The 16,266-nt window shown below is 42.6% G+C and overlaps 1 protein-coding gene across 3 annotated transcripts in view; it reads left to right on the forward strand.

The window, feature by feature from the left end:
* Positions 1-908: 908 nt before the first annotated feature.
* Positions 909-16,266, forward strand: part of LOC136431131 (uncharacterized) — a 29,055-nt gene continuing 13,697 nt past the window's right edge. For 2 of the 3 annotated variants that reach the window (XM_066422387.1, XM_066422388.1), the window contains exon 1: positions 911-2,814. In XM_066422387.1, the coding sequence (XP_066278484.1) occupies positions 991-2,814 (1,824 nt within the window). In that variant the 5' untranslated portion in view covers positions 911-990. Of the gene's footprint in view, positions 2,815-16,266 lie in introns of all 3 variants that reach the window. The other variant, XM_066422385.1, reaches the window with a different exon arrangement.

The raw sequence follows: 16,266 nt of genomic DNA on the forward strand, positions 1-16,266 counted from the left end.
CGATGTACGCAGCACAGCGTGTGGTGCATGTAGCAAGCTGCGAGCCTTTTGCGATCGATAATAAATTTGTTTAAGTGCCAAAGACAGAAGTAGGTGATAAAGCCTTCTTCGTGTTGAATTTAGATTAACTTTTTGAATAACATTTCAATTTAGTGAAACTATTCCTTTGAATTCCACTGCCATTCATCATTGATGAGACAACAGTTCGGGGAGCCTTTAAAGCTATGTTAGCAGATTGACTGCGAGAAAGGCCAAAAATTATCTCTTTCAATTGTGATGACCGATTAAATAAATTTCTGTGACAGGCCAAAGCTGGATTTGTTTTATGCATTAACAAGGCAAGATGGAAGGGGACATGATTTCGCCTTCACGCAAAAATAGGTGAAATTTACGGAGAAACTGCTCCACGCGATTTGCCATTGGATGTTCCCTCAGACCAACAGACTCGTGCATCATCCGATTGAACGCCACGTGAATTGGGTTATGTCTAGAATTTGCATCGGGTCGTTACGACGCGACTGGCTCCCTTCGACGTGAAATGAGATTTTCCCTCCGCATTCTGCGCTCCGCTATCGTCCGATTCCTTCCCCCGGGACCAGTCTGCCCCTTCATTGACATTCCTGTCACGTCTAATTCTGTTCTACGCGATGGTATAATTATGGAGAGAAAAAAAATCTTAAAATCAAAGCAGCGGTAAAACTAAGAAAAATGACTCACAAATGAGTTGAAATGGGTTTTTGCTGCATCTCTAGGGTATGTATCGTCTGTTGTGCACCTGGGGTACTATACTATACTGTATGGTAATGAGCCCGGTCCGTTTAATATTGGAAAACACGTCCAGAGTTCACCGCGCAGCGCCATGTATTTTTGTCAGGGGCGCTGACTCGGGCGGGAACGATGGCGCACGATAAGACGTAGCGACCCGGTATCCATAGTGGCACGTGCGGTAACCGCTGCGTGGGGAGGGTTAGCACACCCGGAAAAAACAACATGGCGGAATCCAGGAGCGGTTCAGAGCCACTGTTTCAGCAGATAGATAAGGAGGGGAGGGCCACGTGGAGACCGGAATCCAGGAGCGGTTCAGAGCCACTGTTTCAGCAGATAGATAAGGAGGGGAGGGCCACGTGGAGACCGGAATCCAGGAGCGGTTCAGAGCCACTGTTTCAGCAGATAGATAAGGAGGGGAGGGCCACGTGGAGACCGGAATCCAGGAGCGGTTCAGAGCCACTGTTTCAGCAGATAGATAAGGAGGGGAGGGCCACGTGGATACCGGAATCCAGGAGCGGTTCAGAGCCACTGTTTCAGCAGATAGATAAGGAGGGGAGGGCCACGTGGAGACCGGAATCCAGGAGCGGTTCAGAGCCACTGTTTCAGCAGATAGATAAGGAGGGGAGGGCCACGTGGAGACCGGAATCCAGGAGCGGTTCAGAGCCACTGTTTCAGCAGATAGATAAGGAGGGGAGGGCCACGTGGAGACCGGAATCCAGGAGCGGTTCAGAGCCACTGTTTCAGCAGATAGATAAGGAGAGGAGGGCCACGTGGAGACCGGAATCCAGGAGCGGTTCAGAGCCACTGTTTCAGCAGATAGATAAGGAGAGGAGGGCCACGTGGATACCGGAATCCAGGAGCGGTTCAGAGCCATTGTTTCAGCAGATAGATAAGGAGGGGAGGGCCACGTGGAGACCGGGGAGGCCTAACATGTTCTTCTACACCATCAAGGGAGCGTACGACAGCAAATCCTTAGACTTAGAAGGACTGAAGAGAAGATGGGGAGGGAAGGTGCCGCGGAGCAACCCCATCTTTCTGAACGTTGGCGACAAATCCTATCTCAGGGACTCCAACTCTACTACCACGCAGGGCACACTACCGCAGAGGGGGAGGGAGAGCGCACACGGATCCCCCTCTAGAAAAATCCTCAGGGCTTCCACAGCCGTCTTCACCACTGTGGAGAATCCTTCAGGTGCTAGCACCGTCACCGACGTGGCCAACGGAGAAAACGTAGCGTTTCTACTCGGCTCCAGCCCTTCCGAGTCTCCGCGTAAGAAACTTGTAAAGGCCTCACAATCCGTTTTTACCACGATAGGACAGAGACCCGTCTCGTCGGCCACGGAAGAGTCTACAGTGACCACATCAGGTTGTGGGTCCACTATAAATTCGTCGACGTCTTGCTTATTTAGAACCATCAGAGACAGTTCAGCTGTTGTCTCTGACACCGAATCTACGGGATCGGACGCCGGTGTGAGCCTTGCAGGTATAGGTAGACCCCACCCGAGCTCATCTCCAAACAAGGGCATCTTACAAACGTCTCAGGCCGTTTTTAGAAGCGTCGACAACAAGTCTTCCGAGGGTTCCGACACCGACGTCGTGACTCACAGCTCCACAACCTCTCTCTTCACCAACGTGGGAGACAAGTCCGATCTCAATCTCACGGACAGCGGGTCTATCACCTCTCCCGACTCCTTGGAGCAGGACGGGGCGCTAGGTCTTGAGTCGGACTCAGGATTCCCCAGGAGGGTCTCCAGCGATCCGAGACCGCTCTTCAGAAAACTTCATGACAGAGACAAGGAAAGATCGATATCCGACGCCTCGAGTACGGACTTTGCCGACGACTCTGCGACACTCACAACACTCGAACAAGAAGAAGAAGAAATCACAGTCTTCGTAGATGATAAGGGCTTCCATCTTCATTCACAAGTGCCTGGGCAAGAAGAAACACAACTTTTTGAAGAGGCCAGTTGTGCTTATCCCGGACACGCCGTTTTCACAGAGTTGCAGGAAGAAGATGCTACTGACGGACAGTGCTGTGTACCCTTGGTAAGGCAACCTTCACTGCATCATTCTCTCATGATTGTTATTGTTGTTGTTCGCCATATAGTGCCTAGTGTCACATAGGTCAGCAAGTTCCCATGCCGTTTCTGATGCAGGGGATATTTCTTAACAAGGCGGGGGTGCAAGCCCTTCCCCTTTATCGTGCTCGAGGCACCTCCTCAAATACGGGACCCCCATTTTACGTCCCTTTTGGAAAGACGGGTGCAGCTCCAACCGAAATGTTCTGACCCAGGATTTAAGCCAGGTTCTCCCAGATGGCACCGAATTGGAACCAGCAGCTCAACTGTGAGGCTGATACCAGGTGAGGTACGCGGACTTAACAACCATCATTTAAGGCCTGTTCCAATTAGCTTGACAGATCAGTAACCCAGAATAGGAAGTGATTGATTATGGCCGAATCCATAACACGTCCTATTTACAAGCTCTCAAACCTTATTGCACAGGCTAAAGTGTAAATTACAACGCTTACATACTCAATCAAACGGATTATTACACACACAAACGTCACATTACTAAATATTGACAGCAGTTCAATATCAAAATTGTATACCTTCCATGATATACGCGAATCACTGCAATTGTAGTGATGTGCCAAGTATTACAGACGCATTGCCTACGTAGTATTTCCTCGTTGTCTGACAGTCAGGTAAAGGATATCCAACAACAGATCTAGATGCAAACATTTTGCTTCTTTGATAAACACCAGGTACAAATTGTGGATGATGTACTATGTTCATCTGCATATCATCAACACACTACGTATAAAGAATGGACTCAGTGGAGTGTACTTTTAACTAATCTAGATTGCCATTTACTTATTGCTCAATCTTATAACGGAGAGAGGAAGAAAACCTAAATAATAGCCATTCAAAAAAGAGCCATAATGACGAATTGATTTGATGATATGGTTCTCTCAATATGCTCGAAGTGATTAGCGTTTTGCATTCTATTTACCATGATATTGCTTATTTATGTTCAGCTCATACAAGGCTTCTTTATGTTTATGACATTGTTTTACAATTTTCCTTGAAACTAAGCATATTTTAGTTGTTTTCCTATTAAAATTCCCTTGTTTAGAAACAACTTCTCAGCTTGAATGAGCCTCCCAGTCGTTCGAATATCTCATAAATAGATACAGATAAACAAATACTGCATGTGTACATAATTCTACGCTCGTACTACGTCGTAGATCGTTAGAACGCTACCTGCCCCCCTCCCCATTGCGTCGTCGTTGAGACCGCGTTATGCCCCCCTCCCCGGCCACGGTGTCGCTGTTCAGATCGCGTGATGACAGATTACGTCCAGTCTGGACGACGCCAGAAAGATAACAGCTCTCACGTCATACCGTCTCCTCTGTCCGAAACGGGGAACTAGATCCAGCTAAATTGGTTACGCTGAAGCTGGTAAGAAGGATTCCTGCAATTGTGCGTTTGATTTTCGATAACCTGTCACCTCTAAATATTCCAGAGCAGAACGATATGTGCGAACTAAAATGATTAATATTTACATAGTTATATACCTATACGACCAAACGTTTGCACTGAACGTTAGGTGTCCGTTTTGACTGTATCTCAGACTCTATAGAAATTAGCACTTATCTGACTTATACCTCAAGGAAAGAAAATGCGTCACGGTGTGTTATCTATTGTTATGATCCACAGAGATCTGTAGTTAAATCAGTTCCTATCTTAATTGGTCTAAACATGCCCCATGGGGCTACTAAAAGCGCATTCCCCTTTGACCCCAAAGTCATCATGTAGGGTACAAACAAAGACGAAATAAGGACAGCAAGCTGGGTACGATAATTCTATCACAGAAAAGTTGGGTATACTGCTTACTTGCAAAATGCATTTGAGATCAAAATGAAGAAAAGAAGCAACTAGAAAGGTTACATTTGAAACCAAATACACCATGTTCACTTTCACACCTGTCTATCCTAATAAAATACTGCTATTTCTATTCTTACTCAATCAAATTCATATATTTGGTCACCAGCCCCTCAAGCTCTCTCCTGTCAGTTTTTGCCTTATTGTAATCGAACACCACAGGTGTCTGCAACTTCACCAGTAACCATGGTGACAGCCGTCTGGTTCAGGTCATTGAACTTATTTGTTTGGAGAAAAGGAAAAAACCCAGAGCAAAACAATACGCTTCCCTTGCTCGCAAGTAAACATAAAAATGCGAGAAACGCTTTTTTTTTTCTAAGTAGAATAATTGCTCGACTCTGGTAGGATCTCCGAAATGAATCGCAGGTATTACATTGACCTACTTACTGTACCGACCGGTCATTTGTTAACACCTACGAGAAAAATCGAATTAAAGATAAAACAGTATTACGTAGATATGGTAGGTCAATGATATATGATAAACATGGTAAGATCTCAAACGGTGTCCATCTCTTTAAGTTGTTGTCTTGCTGTTATATCGTTGTGCTTTTAGAATTTTACTCTATCTTTATATCTGCAGAGCTGATAACATCGTTGTCACAATTCCTAACATCGTATGACTTTTCAAAGGACGTTTCAGATTTATCTAACATATTACGTTTGCATCCTAATGTGGTCTATCCGGCGTCAAGCCAGATTTCTACCACTGTCATATATTTGCCTTGACACTTGCTTGGGGATGCTTCCAGTATACCAGAGGGGAGAGAAGTGCGTCACACTCGCTAAGCGTGGTAATTTTCAAGCAGACGTCTAAGCGGCTTTTGGGAGGAGGGGTTTTGCCGTGGAGGCCAACCCTAACCCTAACCCTAACCCTAACCCTAACCCTAACCCTAACCCTAACCCTAACCCTAGCCCTAGCCCTAATCCTAACCCTAACCCTAATCCTAACCCTAACCCTAACCCTAACCCTAACCCTAACCCTAACCCTTACCCTAACCCTAGCCCTAGCCCTAGCCCTTACCCTAACCCTAACCCTAACCCTAAACCATACCCTAACCCTAAACCATTATCCTAACCCTAACCACAATCAAGCCCTAACCCAAACCCCATGCACACGCACTACCCTACGATACCCTAAAATCTGGCGGAGCAGACATTTGGCTCCACTCCGGCCGTTACAAACAACGTTATGGTGGCAGTTCTCTCATTGATTTATTCACGCCTCATGCGACAGTTCGTTCACTAGGGACGACAGACGCAAGGCCGGGGTCAACACACGGTGGGACAAGCGCGAGTTTTCATCATATGATGAAGTGTGTTTTCCTGTTTCTTGATATTATGAATGTTAAAGAAAGTATGAAGATTAGTAATTTGGGGGGTTTCGCGTCATACAAAGATGACATTCCGGATCCAATACCAGGATTTTGGGGAGTTTGCGTGGTGAAAACAATGAAGACTCCAATAGTAATACTGCAGTCTCTCGCCAGAATACTGAGGATGTGACAGATATTGGCACGGCCGCTCGGATGCCATCCGACCGCTATGGATCATTCGAATGACATATTCAGGATCATGATACATAAAACATGTTAGAAAATGATAAGCGTATCTTAAAACAATAGACACTTTTGAGTTCTCAAACCGAACTCAAAGTACTACCTACATTCGTAGTGATAAATTATAGTTTTGAAACAAGGATCATCATCATATATTCGGATTAATTACCCGGACCAACCTTAGTGCCAGTCTAGCTCTCCAATAGTCTATTGTATCGATCATCTGTAATATTTTTAAGTCGAGTCCAGGCAATCTTAGCAATTCTGATCGATCTAAGTATAACCTGTTAACCCAACCTGGGAATAACTTTGCCGCCAGATCCACATTGTCACCTCCTTGTACGGAGGTATTGTTTTCAGTGTGTCTGTCTGTCTGTTTGTCTGTCTGTTTGTATGTATGTATGTATGGATGTATGTATATGTTCCAGCAAAGTATTTCCATATGATACATATATAACGACGTCTTCACATCTACTTCGTTGTTGAATACGCAAAGGACATCTAACGGACATGCATTTCAGCACCAAGGACATGTACAGACCGTTCCCGTGTATAATCTAGCTCTGTTGAACACACCGTCACAAGCGGACACCGGGTGGGCACACCTGCATATTCATAACCCAGTGTTGCTTCTTCAACGATACAGACACTTCTGTTGACTTCTATAAAGATACAGTCAAGAGTGTACAAGAGATACAGCTTCGCAACTAGCGTTATGAAATGTACTGGCTTTCTGCTCAATGTGCATATATGTGTATTTGGTCATTATAGCAACCGTCTACTTGCAACTCAGAAAGCTGTGAACAAGATCTTAAACAGCTAAATTTGAAGAAAAGTACAAACAAAACCATCATATATATTTCTTTTTCGTGACACCCCCCCCCTCGTTCTTCTCATCGGGATGTTCCCCACGTGCACTGTTGATCTAAACCAAGTGTGAGATTACTATTGGTACTTTGGGAGAACTTGTGAATTAGTGGTGGCTTTAAGAGCCGTGCAGGTGGTGACAAGGAATCAGTGAAGAGGGCTTAGAGTCAGAGCCAATTAGTTGAGCACCGCAGCAGGGATACCAGAGGAATCTCAATCTCGCTGTACGGAAATTACGTCAGTTCTTATCACGTGACTACATGTCATTTCCGGTCTGGTAGCTAACCGTTGACGGTTCATGAGGACAAGGTTGTTGATAATATGGTTTTATGATATAAGATGACATATTGTTGGATATTGCTATATGTACAGTACGTAGTGCTTAAATAAGGGGGTAGGTGGGCAAAAGACGGAATAAAACTTTTCGCTGTGTTTTCAGTTCGCGGTGGTTGTCACCGTGAAAACCGCGAACATAAAACCACCGCGAACATTTCCCCGTTAGCGGTGATGCAGAAAAGAAAAACGCTCACGTTTACGTATCAAAGGAATCAAAGTGTTTTTACCATTTCTGACAATGTACAATTACATATGTGTCGTGGCATTCATTTCATGATACTGCAAAAGAGTCATGAAGTAGCGAATGACTCGATAAGGGTATACAGAAACTAAGAAACCACAGACTATGGCGACATGTGGGGTTGATATTATTTCTTCCACGTATCTGACGTATCAATGAAGAGTAGATGTATGACGTATGTATGAATTATGTGACGTTTACCCACCGGTAGTCATGTGATTATCACGTGATGCCTACATTTCTTATGCAGAAGCCATGCTGGGTAATTCATTAATGTAAATAGCGTCAAATGTGCATCTAATTGAATTTCATTTCAATCAATCGCTATTTTGTTTACTCTAAACAGTGATAGTGACAGTATACTTATAGAAATAAAGTTAGCTCGGCCGTACGTTTTGCACCTTTATCAGTTATTTTAAAGATATCGAAAAAATGTAAGGTTTCTTCTTTGGTAATGCTTCTTCATTGCTTCATTGGAAAATGCAACATCAAGCTATGCAGAAACACTTAGTACCAAAATCTTGAATAAAATAAAATCCTGTGGTATTTGAGACCAAAGAAATATTGAGTAAAGACAAAATAACTTTTAATCAATGGCTCCCAACTAATCTGTAAGTGAACCAAACAATTAGGCAATCAAAAAACGAATGATAAATCAATTGCCAACCGACTACTCAAAAAATGATCAGTGAAGTCCACGTAAAGTTTGTGGTGACCTTTCGTGAAGTTTGACAAAGCCGACGGACTGTGTCAAATTAAGCATTCGTTTCGTCCCATTTACCTACAGACGACCTTGTCTCAAGATAACACCGTAAAGAAAAGAAAACCTTCCAAAACTAGTTGAAAAGATCTAGAAGGCTTTTCTGAAGGTGTATAGGACCCATTCACACGTACATAACATTAGTTACGTCTAACACAAGCAGCACATTCGCAATCTAATCATTCGCATCGTTGGCTATTGGCGCCGGAGGAGAAAATTGAGGTCGGCCTTTTCCGGGAAAATGTTTAATTCTCATCTCTGTTTCTCGTTACCTTGATGCTGTTTTAATCGCTTCCATTTAATACATGTTTTCTCCTTCGCTGCGCGACAATATACAATTACGCATCGTACTTGGTTGAAGAATGATGCGAATAGGCTGGCGCTATATCAGACAATTTACTTTGATATCTGAAAGGGGTAGTCTTTTCTCTTCAACACAAACGTGGGTGTAAATGTTGCTAAACGTACTCTCATGCAAGTATCTTCTAGAATAAAGCCATTCTCTTTAGTTCGCAGGCCTTTTCAAGAACACAAAGTACACGTAAAACAATGCAAACGACCTAACAAACCCCTTCCACATGAGGTTCATGAAGTGGTATCTCCCACGTTTCTTCAGTATTCTTCTCGAGTTGTGTACTTTGGGAATCTGACCGTTAAGCAGTTACCCCTTTGCTACCCGAAGGCGTCACCTCAGTGTCGTGCAATTATACATGGGTGCTTACTACGACTCGGGCACTTTGGCTGTGCGCGTCTCGCTGGTGTCCCCTTGGTGGTCACCGAAGCTTCGGCCCAAGATGTGGCCGGGACTCAAGTCCCCGGGAGCGGGGATGAACCTCGGGATCTTCCCGAAGGACCAGGTTCCGCACATCAAGGTAGGTAGCTTCTCTCTACCCCATTCTTTCTTCCTACGTACACAACTTGTGAGGATACCAAAGAGAGAAAAACTTTAGTTAAGGAACATCTTTAGCAGTGTGTTCAATCTGCCTGTCTGATGAGCAAGCTGAAGGCATCTTCCCTAAATTGCTATCGCATACAGAGTAGCAGACAGGCGAGTGTCTCAAACCAAATATGTTGGACGTCAACCGATTCAAACAAGAAGGGACAAGATAAGGAAACGGTTTAGATGAGAAAAAACCTTCTGACACAAAGTCTAGGTTAACCTCCAAAGGTGTACTGAACAGCATTTTGAACGTGAAAGTTAGCCTTGAATGTATATTCTAGTAACCGCTTTCAATGAATGATCAGTATAACTGCCAAGGCATTACAGTTATTCTGAATGTTTGCCAGAGGCATATGTAAACTTTATGTATCTAATTCCATGGTCTATAAGTACGTCTGTAATGGTGGAATTTCTAACGAATCGGAAGACCGGTGCTCTTTTAAAAGGTCCACGTTGTGAAAAGTTGAGATCTGCGCGATGCACTGTTTCCGTGTGCGTTTGCGTGTTATCTAACGATGGATAGATGCACTTTAGTCATAACGCAAGCTGTTAACGCGAGTGAATTTTCAAACATATTGAATTTAGTAAATTTCTGGGAAGGGCATCGTGGTTGGAGCTTTTTGGAGCTTTACCCTCGTCTTCCGGAAGAGACGTAAAATGGAGGTCCTGCGATCGAGGAGGTGCCTTGAGCACGATAATGCAACATCCTTATTACTCAGATGGGTACCTACTGGCTGTTCTTCAAATAGATAAATGGATGAATTAATAAGCCTGTAGATGCATATGTGTGGTGCATTGTGAATTGAAGTAACTTGACGAGTTCCATTTACAATTCACTGGATATCAAACTGCCAGCAGTCATGTCATTATGGCTTTTGAAGAGCCAGAAAAAAATTTACATTATGACGCTTGTTTTTCTATAAAAGTGTCAATAAGAGAAGGCACGCAAGAGGGTACGTAAGTCACAAACATCTCAGTATTGTTAGTAGCTATACTCAAATATGTAGGGCTACGCAAGAAGGATATGTGCAAAAATGTGCCCAAACAGAAGTACTTGGATTCAAGCATTGTCTTCCGATTCTTATGACAAGATAGCCAATTACGTATTCAGTTATGTTGTCTTGAGTCTTTACAAAAGAGACCTGATCCTTTTGAACCATCCATCTGATACAATTGTGTTTGCTACATTTAATGTCTTGGAACTCGTCCCATTTCATTATCAACAGCAGAACTGATTCAGATTGCCGCAGCCTTCCAACCTTCTGTTTGCTGCTCACCGAGACGCGTAACTCGCACGTGGGTGATCTTTTTTCACGTAAAGGAGTTTAAACCATTAGCTTAATGTAAAAACTCAGCATGTGGGAAGTAGTGGTATTTCATGAATCCGATATGCAATGATCTTATTTTGGATGTCTTTAAGCTTTTAACATGACAGTTTGATATGAACACAACTCGTGCAGGATACATTGTGTTAGGTCCCACTTCGATAGCCAGCTCCTCTTAAAGGGGAGCTCAACCCCAAGAAGTATGTGTCATTTTGCAATATACCACATTTTCATGAATACAAAATCAGCAAAATTGCAAAGTTGCAAAGGCTATAAGTGGACAAAGAAGTATCCAAAAACACATTGCTAATGTCATTTTTAAGATCAATCTAACATTTCTTAATTGAGGTTTGTCCAGTGGTTTTTGCGACGTGATGTGTTACGTTGCACCTGGCTGTTATTTATCTGGAGGATACCCGAGGGGTTTTAAGAATATTGAATGCAACTGCTGCCTAGTCCAAATTCAATGTCAAGTTGCCAATACATTTTGGGGGGGGGGGGATTCAGCTGAATCTATCTGCAGAACTAGAACGCGTTCCTCTGCTGTTTAGTCCCTGAAGCCTGCATTACCATATTTTATGCAGACGCTTATTTTAGGTATCACAAAATGGCTCTTTTCGAATCGACTCGCCATCGTCCCTTCGTAAGCACTCCGTCTGGACCGCACTTCGTTATTGTCCCGACTCTGTGACTACATCAGGATCACATACATGGATTCAACATAAAGAGACGTGACGCAACCCTAGTCTGTGCCTGCTAGCCGTCGCCACTCGCTGTTCTCACACTTTGCATGCGATTTCACAGTAACCGTGAGCGGACGTTTTCAGAAATTTACTGTGCTATTTACTGAATTTTACGTAAGGAATGCATGAGCAACAGTTTTCCACTGGATGTCATTGTGATTGAAGAAGGTCATAAATGTTGGAAATATTTTGTCCTGTACTGTATGTATAAGTCATTATATACAGGTACAATCCTTAATTCGTATGTCCCAGTATGCTTTGTCATATTATTCAATTCCAATCCCTCAGGAAACCGTTAATCTATTCTTACATTTGTATTATCACAAAGAAGCGACGATAAGTCAAATTCATTTATAGTACGTACTTGTGGTAGTCTGACAATCGGTAAACTGCTGTTTTGTTGTCTCACCCGTACATATCCCAGTGGGCATGTATGTACAACAAAGGTAATTCATTCATTCATTCATTGGTGTTAACATGCAAATACAAAATATACACATTGTTATAGCACCACCGTATATGCTTGATTCTAAGAAAACACTATCTACCCAAAAGACAAGAAGATTGTACAAAGCCAGATGGTACTGTGTGTAACCTTTTCTTGATGAGGCCACAAAATACAGTACACACAATAATCTAATTGTGCCAAGCATTCATTACCATAGACAATTGGATATCCAATTAGACCAGTCATCATTTAAAATATGTTTACCAAGCTGCCAGTGGCTGTGTCACGACCAGCGATTGGCTAGATCTTGGAGGGTGCATTAATATGTTTATTGTCTCCTCCGATTTTCTTTTGCTGCACCCTATTTGTTTAGGTTATTAAATGTCATGAGGTGATAGTTAGCTAGGCTGGCTGAATTGTTTTGATACAATATCTGTAAAAAGGATTGAATTGAGCAAGGAGTTTATATGATTGAGTTAAAAAGGTATCACCAGACGTCGTGGACGCACTACGCATGCGCCGGTACCCAGAATGCACTGCCTGCTTTCCATCGTTCCACCCCTGAGTCATTTCTCACATGAACATCAGGAGAAATGAACATTTGGAGCGACGCGGGATGGAAGCATTCTACTCACGTATTGTCCCGTGCCACACAGGACCTCTAAACCAATTTGGGAGACAGCAAATATGGCCTGCTGGTATACATCAGTAACAAAAAAATCCCTGCTTAATTATTCACAATTATTTCTAGGGAATCCAGTCTCCCGGGAACGGTTGTCAATGATGTCATACCCTTTTAGGACATTTATCAGAAACGTCTATTTTTGACACGCTGTGAATAAATGATTTGCTGAACAAAGGAGAGAAATTAAAGAAGTTTCTTTGCTCATTTGATGAAATCGGAATCGATAATTTCCTGGTTGTTTAGCGCGTCTCTCAAAGCGAGCGGCGAAGAGAAGGGTGGTTGATGATAATGAAATATTAGGGTTCAGCGGCGCAGAGGGTCACGTGACAGGGGGCCCCGAACGTCGGCCTGTGTGCAGGGGGTACCAGGGAAATTTGTAATTGTCCTTAGTGTGCCAGTGTCTGTCGGGTGGCGGTGGTTTGTAGCGCAGTGACGGTCAGGGCGAGGCGACCATGGTGAAGGTAGGCGTGTGCGTGACGTTCAGCCTCTCCCTGCTTGATGTGTCATCCGTATGTCGGTATGACTGACTATAATGCCGAAGTGGGCGCGGTCTGTCTCAACCGTTTTCCTACCTTGTCCTCCCTGTGTGCTCTCACACATACTAACGTTGAGTCATCGATTTTAGGCGAAGCATTGAAAGCGTAAAAAAAAAGAACTGTGGGCGGCCATGTTTGAAAAGCTAAATGCAAAAACCCCGGCATGACATCATGGTTGGAAATCGGTGACTTTCTCCCATTTGGTATTCCGTTGACGAGCGCTTTTGTGTGTGAGGTATATTACCGTGCATTCTTTGTATAACGCTCTGGGTTCTCCGTGACGCCGGCGGACAATACAGCGTTTCACCGGGCCCAACATGAGAACTGGGGTAGCAGGACAGGAGGTCAGTTCGGGGGGATGGGGATAAGGCGGGGGATTCCTTACAGTCGGTTAGACGCTTTCCTCTCTAGATTTTCACCCGTTTGCATTGCCATCATTCTACGTACCAAGCATTAAGAGGAAAATTGCAGTCGCAATGCCGTATAAGCCCTATATCTATTGCGATGATGTGGCGTTTTGTTCATGGTGTTTATCGGGAGCACACCCAAAAAGACTGAAGCTTGTTCTGTCGTATCATTATTGAATTTCAAGGCTTTTCAGGCATGCCAGTCTACCAGTGCCATAGCTTTTAATGGGAATAATGCTGCTCGTAAAAGTAAAAAAGCGTAGCAAACAGATTTGGATTTCTGTATCTAATTCTATGAAATGAGATGACAGCAAGGCCTATCTGAATTTATGGTGTCTACTGAATGTATTGTTCGATTTCAGTCTATATATTGCTATGAGGCGTTCCTTTTTATCCGTATTGTTCGAACATTGTAAAAAATTCGTTCAAAATACAACTGTGGCAAACTTAATCGTCTCTATCCTAGCCTGATTCCAAGGATATGACAGTTCAAAAACGTTCGTTAACAGAGACGTAAAAATCCAGGATATTAAAGCTAACTGACACGTAAGGAAGTCTCGCCGGGAGAACCTCCAAATGGGGAGGGCAGATGTTTCCCCAAACATGGGGCCAACCGTTAAGCAGAGGTCTGTAATTTCCATAATTACACGCCACATTTGGAATAACTGCGACGACACAGTTCGCTTGACAGGACCCCAGAAATTGCTAGTCCTGTTGCACGCCGTGTCTCGTTCTTGTTTAATACCCTTTTTGTCATATTTTCCGCAATTTGTATTTTATAGACCGTGAGATAATCGACGGCGTTCGTCGTGACGCGTTATTAGAAGCGGGGTTGATCATGATTACAGAAAAACTGTGTATTGTATTTAATATACAAGTATCTAAATAGAGTGCCACTCGCCTCTTTCGCACCCCAACCGACGGAGTAATAATACATTCTCATTTGATCTATGAAATGATATTGTTCTTCTCTTCTATGATTACAGAAATATTGTATCAGTAATTAAGACGTTAGCATTTATATATAGAACAGCTCACCACTTTTGAACCACAATCGACGGGGTAGTGATACATTTTCATTTGTTCCCGTGAATCTCTTCTATGGTTACATAAACATTGTATCAGTAATTGATATGCAAGCATTTATATAGAGTCTCCACCTTCGCACCACAACCGACAGAGTAATAATACATTGTAATATTTTCTCATGAAGTCGTTTATGAAATGATATTGTTCTTCTCTTCTATGATTACAGAAACATTGTAACAGTAATTGATATGCAAGCATATCATGCATGTAGAGTGCTGCTCGCCGCTTTTGTATCAATACCGACGGGGTCTTAATTTGATAAATTTTCTTTTTGCCATGTTCATGTTGTTGACCTAAACTGTACAATGGCCAGGTTCGATTCCCGGCCGAGTGATACTAAAGACGTTAAAATCGGTGCGTACTGCATGCTTTTTCAGCTCAGCACTCATCATTTAGGAAAGAGTATGCATATGGCAGTTGAAAATACACCACTACCCATGGACTAGCCCCGTGTTTTAGGGATTGCACCAAGTTGTGTACCAAAGTCCTTTTAAAAACATGTTGTTCTGCGCCCTAAGTTTTGTGACCTAATTTATTTTTATACGAATGCCCAAATTCTATGAATCCCGGACTATCTATAATCATACAGACCGATAAAATCTGGCGGTAATTTCCTGTTAATACATCATACTGTCCACTTGTATTAGATAATCCGCATACTGTAATCATATAGCATGTTTTAATAGGATCAGGAAAATGGAATATCTGAAGCTTTTATGCAAAAGAATGGACGATATGAATTCAAGACCATAAAAACATGCGTCAGATTCATCATTTTCATATTAACAAAACCCATGTACCAACAATTAATCATATCTTTATCATAGGTATCAATGAATTTTGTATGTAAAAAGATAAAATTTTTATTTGCCTATGATTTTTGCCATTATGCAAACCTGTGACTGAGACATTCCCATCGCAGAAACTAAAAATCAAAACACAGGGGAGATTATCGCATTATCGATAAATATAATGACAAAATACTGTAGATAAAGCGGGATACTAGAATAATTTTGAAATCCTCGATCTGTAAGTACTCAGTTGTGGTTAGAATAGACCGTGGCACTTGACATGAATATGACAAATAGATGATAAATATGATAATCAAATAACATGTACGATGAACAAATACTATTGTTTTGCTCTGCTTGCAATTAGCCATCGGGAGTGACTTTGTAATAACGTTATCATATCATCTTGGGATTTTGTATATTGAATTGATGATCGAGGTTCTTCGTTTTGTTTAATGTATTACGTGAACAAAACTCAGAACCCTGTACGGCAATGTTATTATTGTGTAAAGCAATGTCGGCTGTTGATCATGTTTTAAGTACATGCCTTATTCTGATCAATACGTGTATTCTAGATTAATATCTCTTATGTGTCATACTGACTCGTCGCTCTATAAACTGGCATGATTCAATATGACGTGTACTATATCCATATGTAAAATCTTTGACATTAACTGGGATAAAACACGGCCGCCATTTTGTCTACAAAATCACGTGATCCTTTCTGCTCGAATGTAGTCTCCCTTACTACGTGAGCTTGTTGTGCATATTGGAGAAAAATATCTCAAAATATTGTAATGGATGAAATGAAGATATCCAACTTCGAA

Source organism: Branchiostoma lanceolatum, chromosome 3 (assembly GCF_035083965.1).
Source record: "Branchiostoma lanceolatum isolate klBraLanc5 chromosome 3, klBraLanc5.hap2, whole genome shotgun sequence".
In the NCBI taxonomy this organism is placed as follows: Eukaryota; Metazoa; Chordata; class Leptocardii; order Amphioxiformes; family Branchiostomatidae; genus Branchiostoma; species Branchiostoma lanceolatum.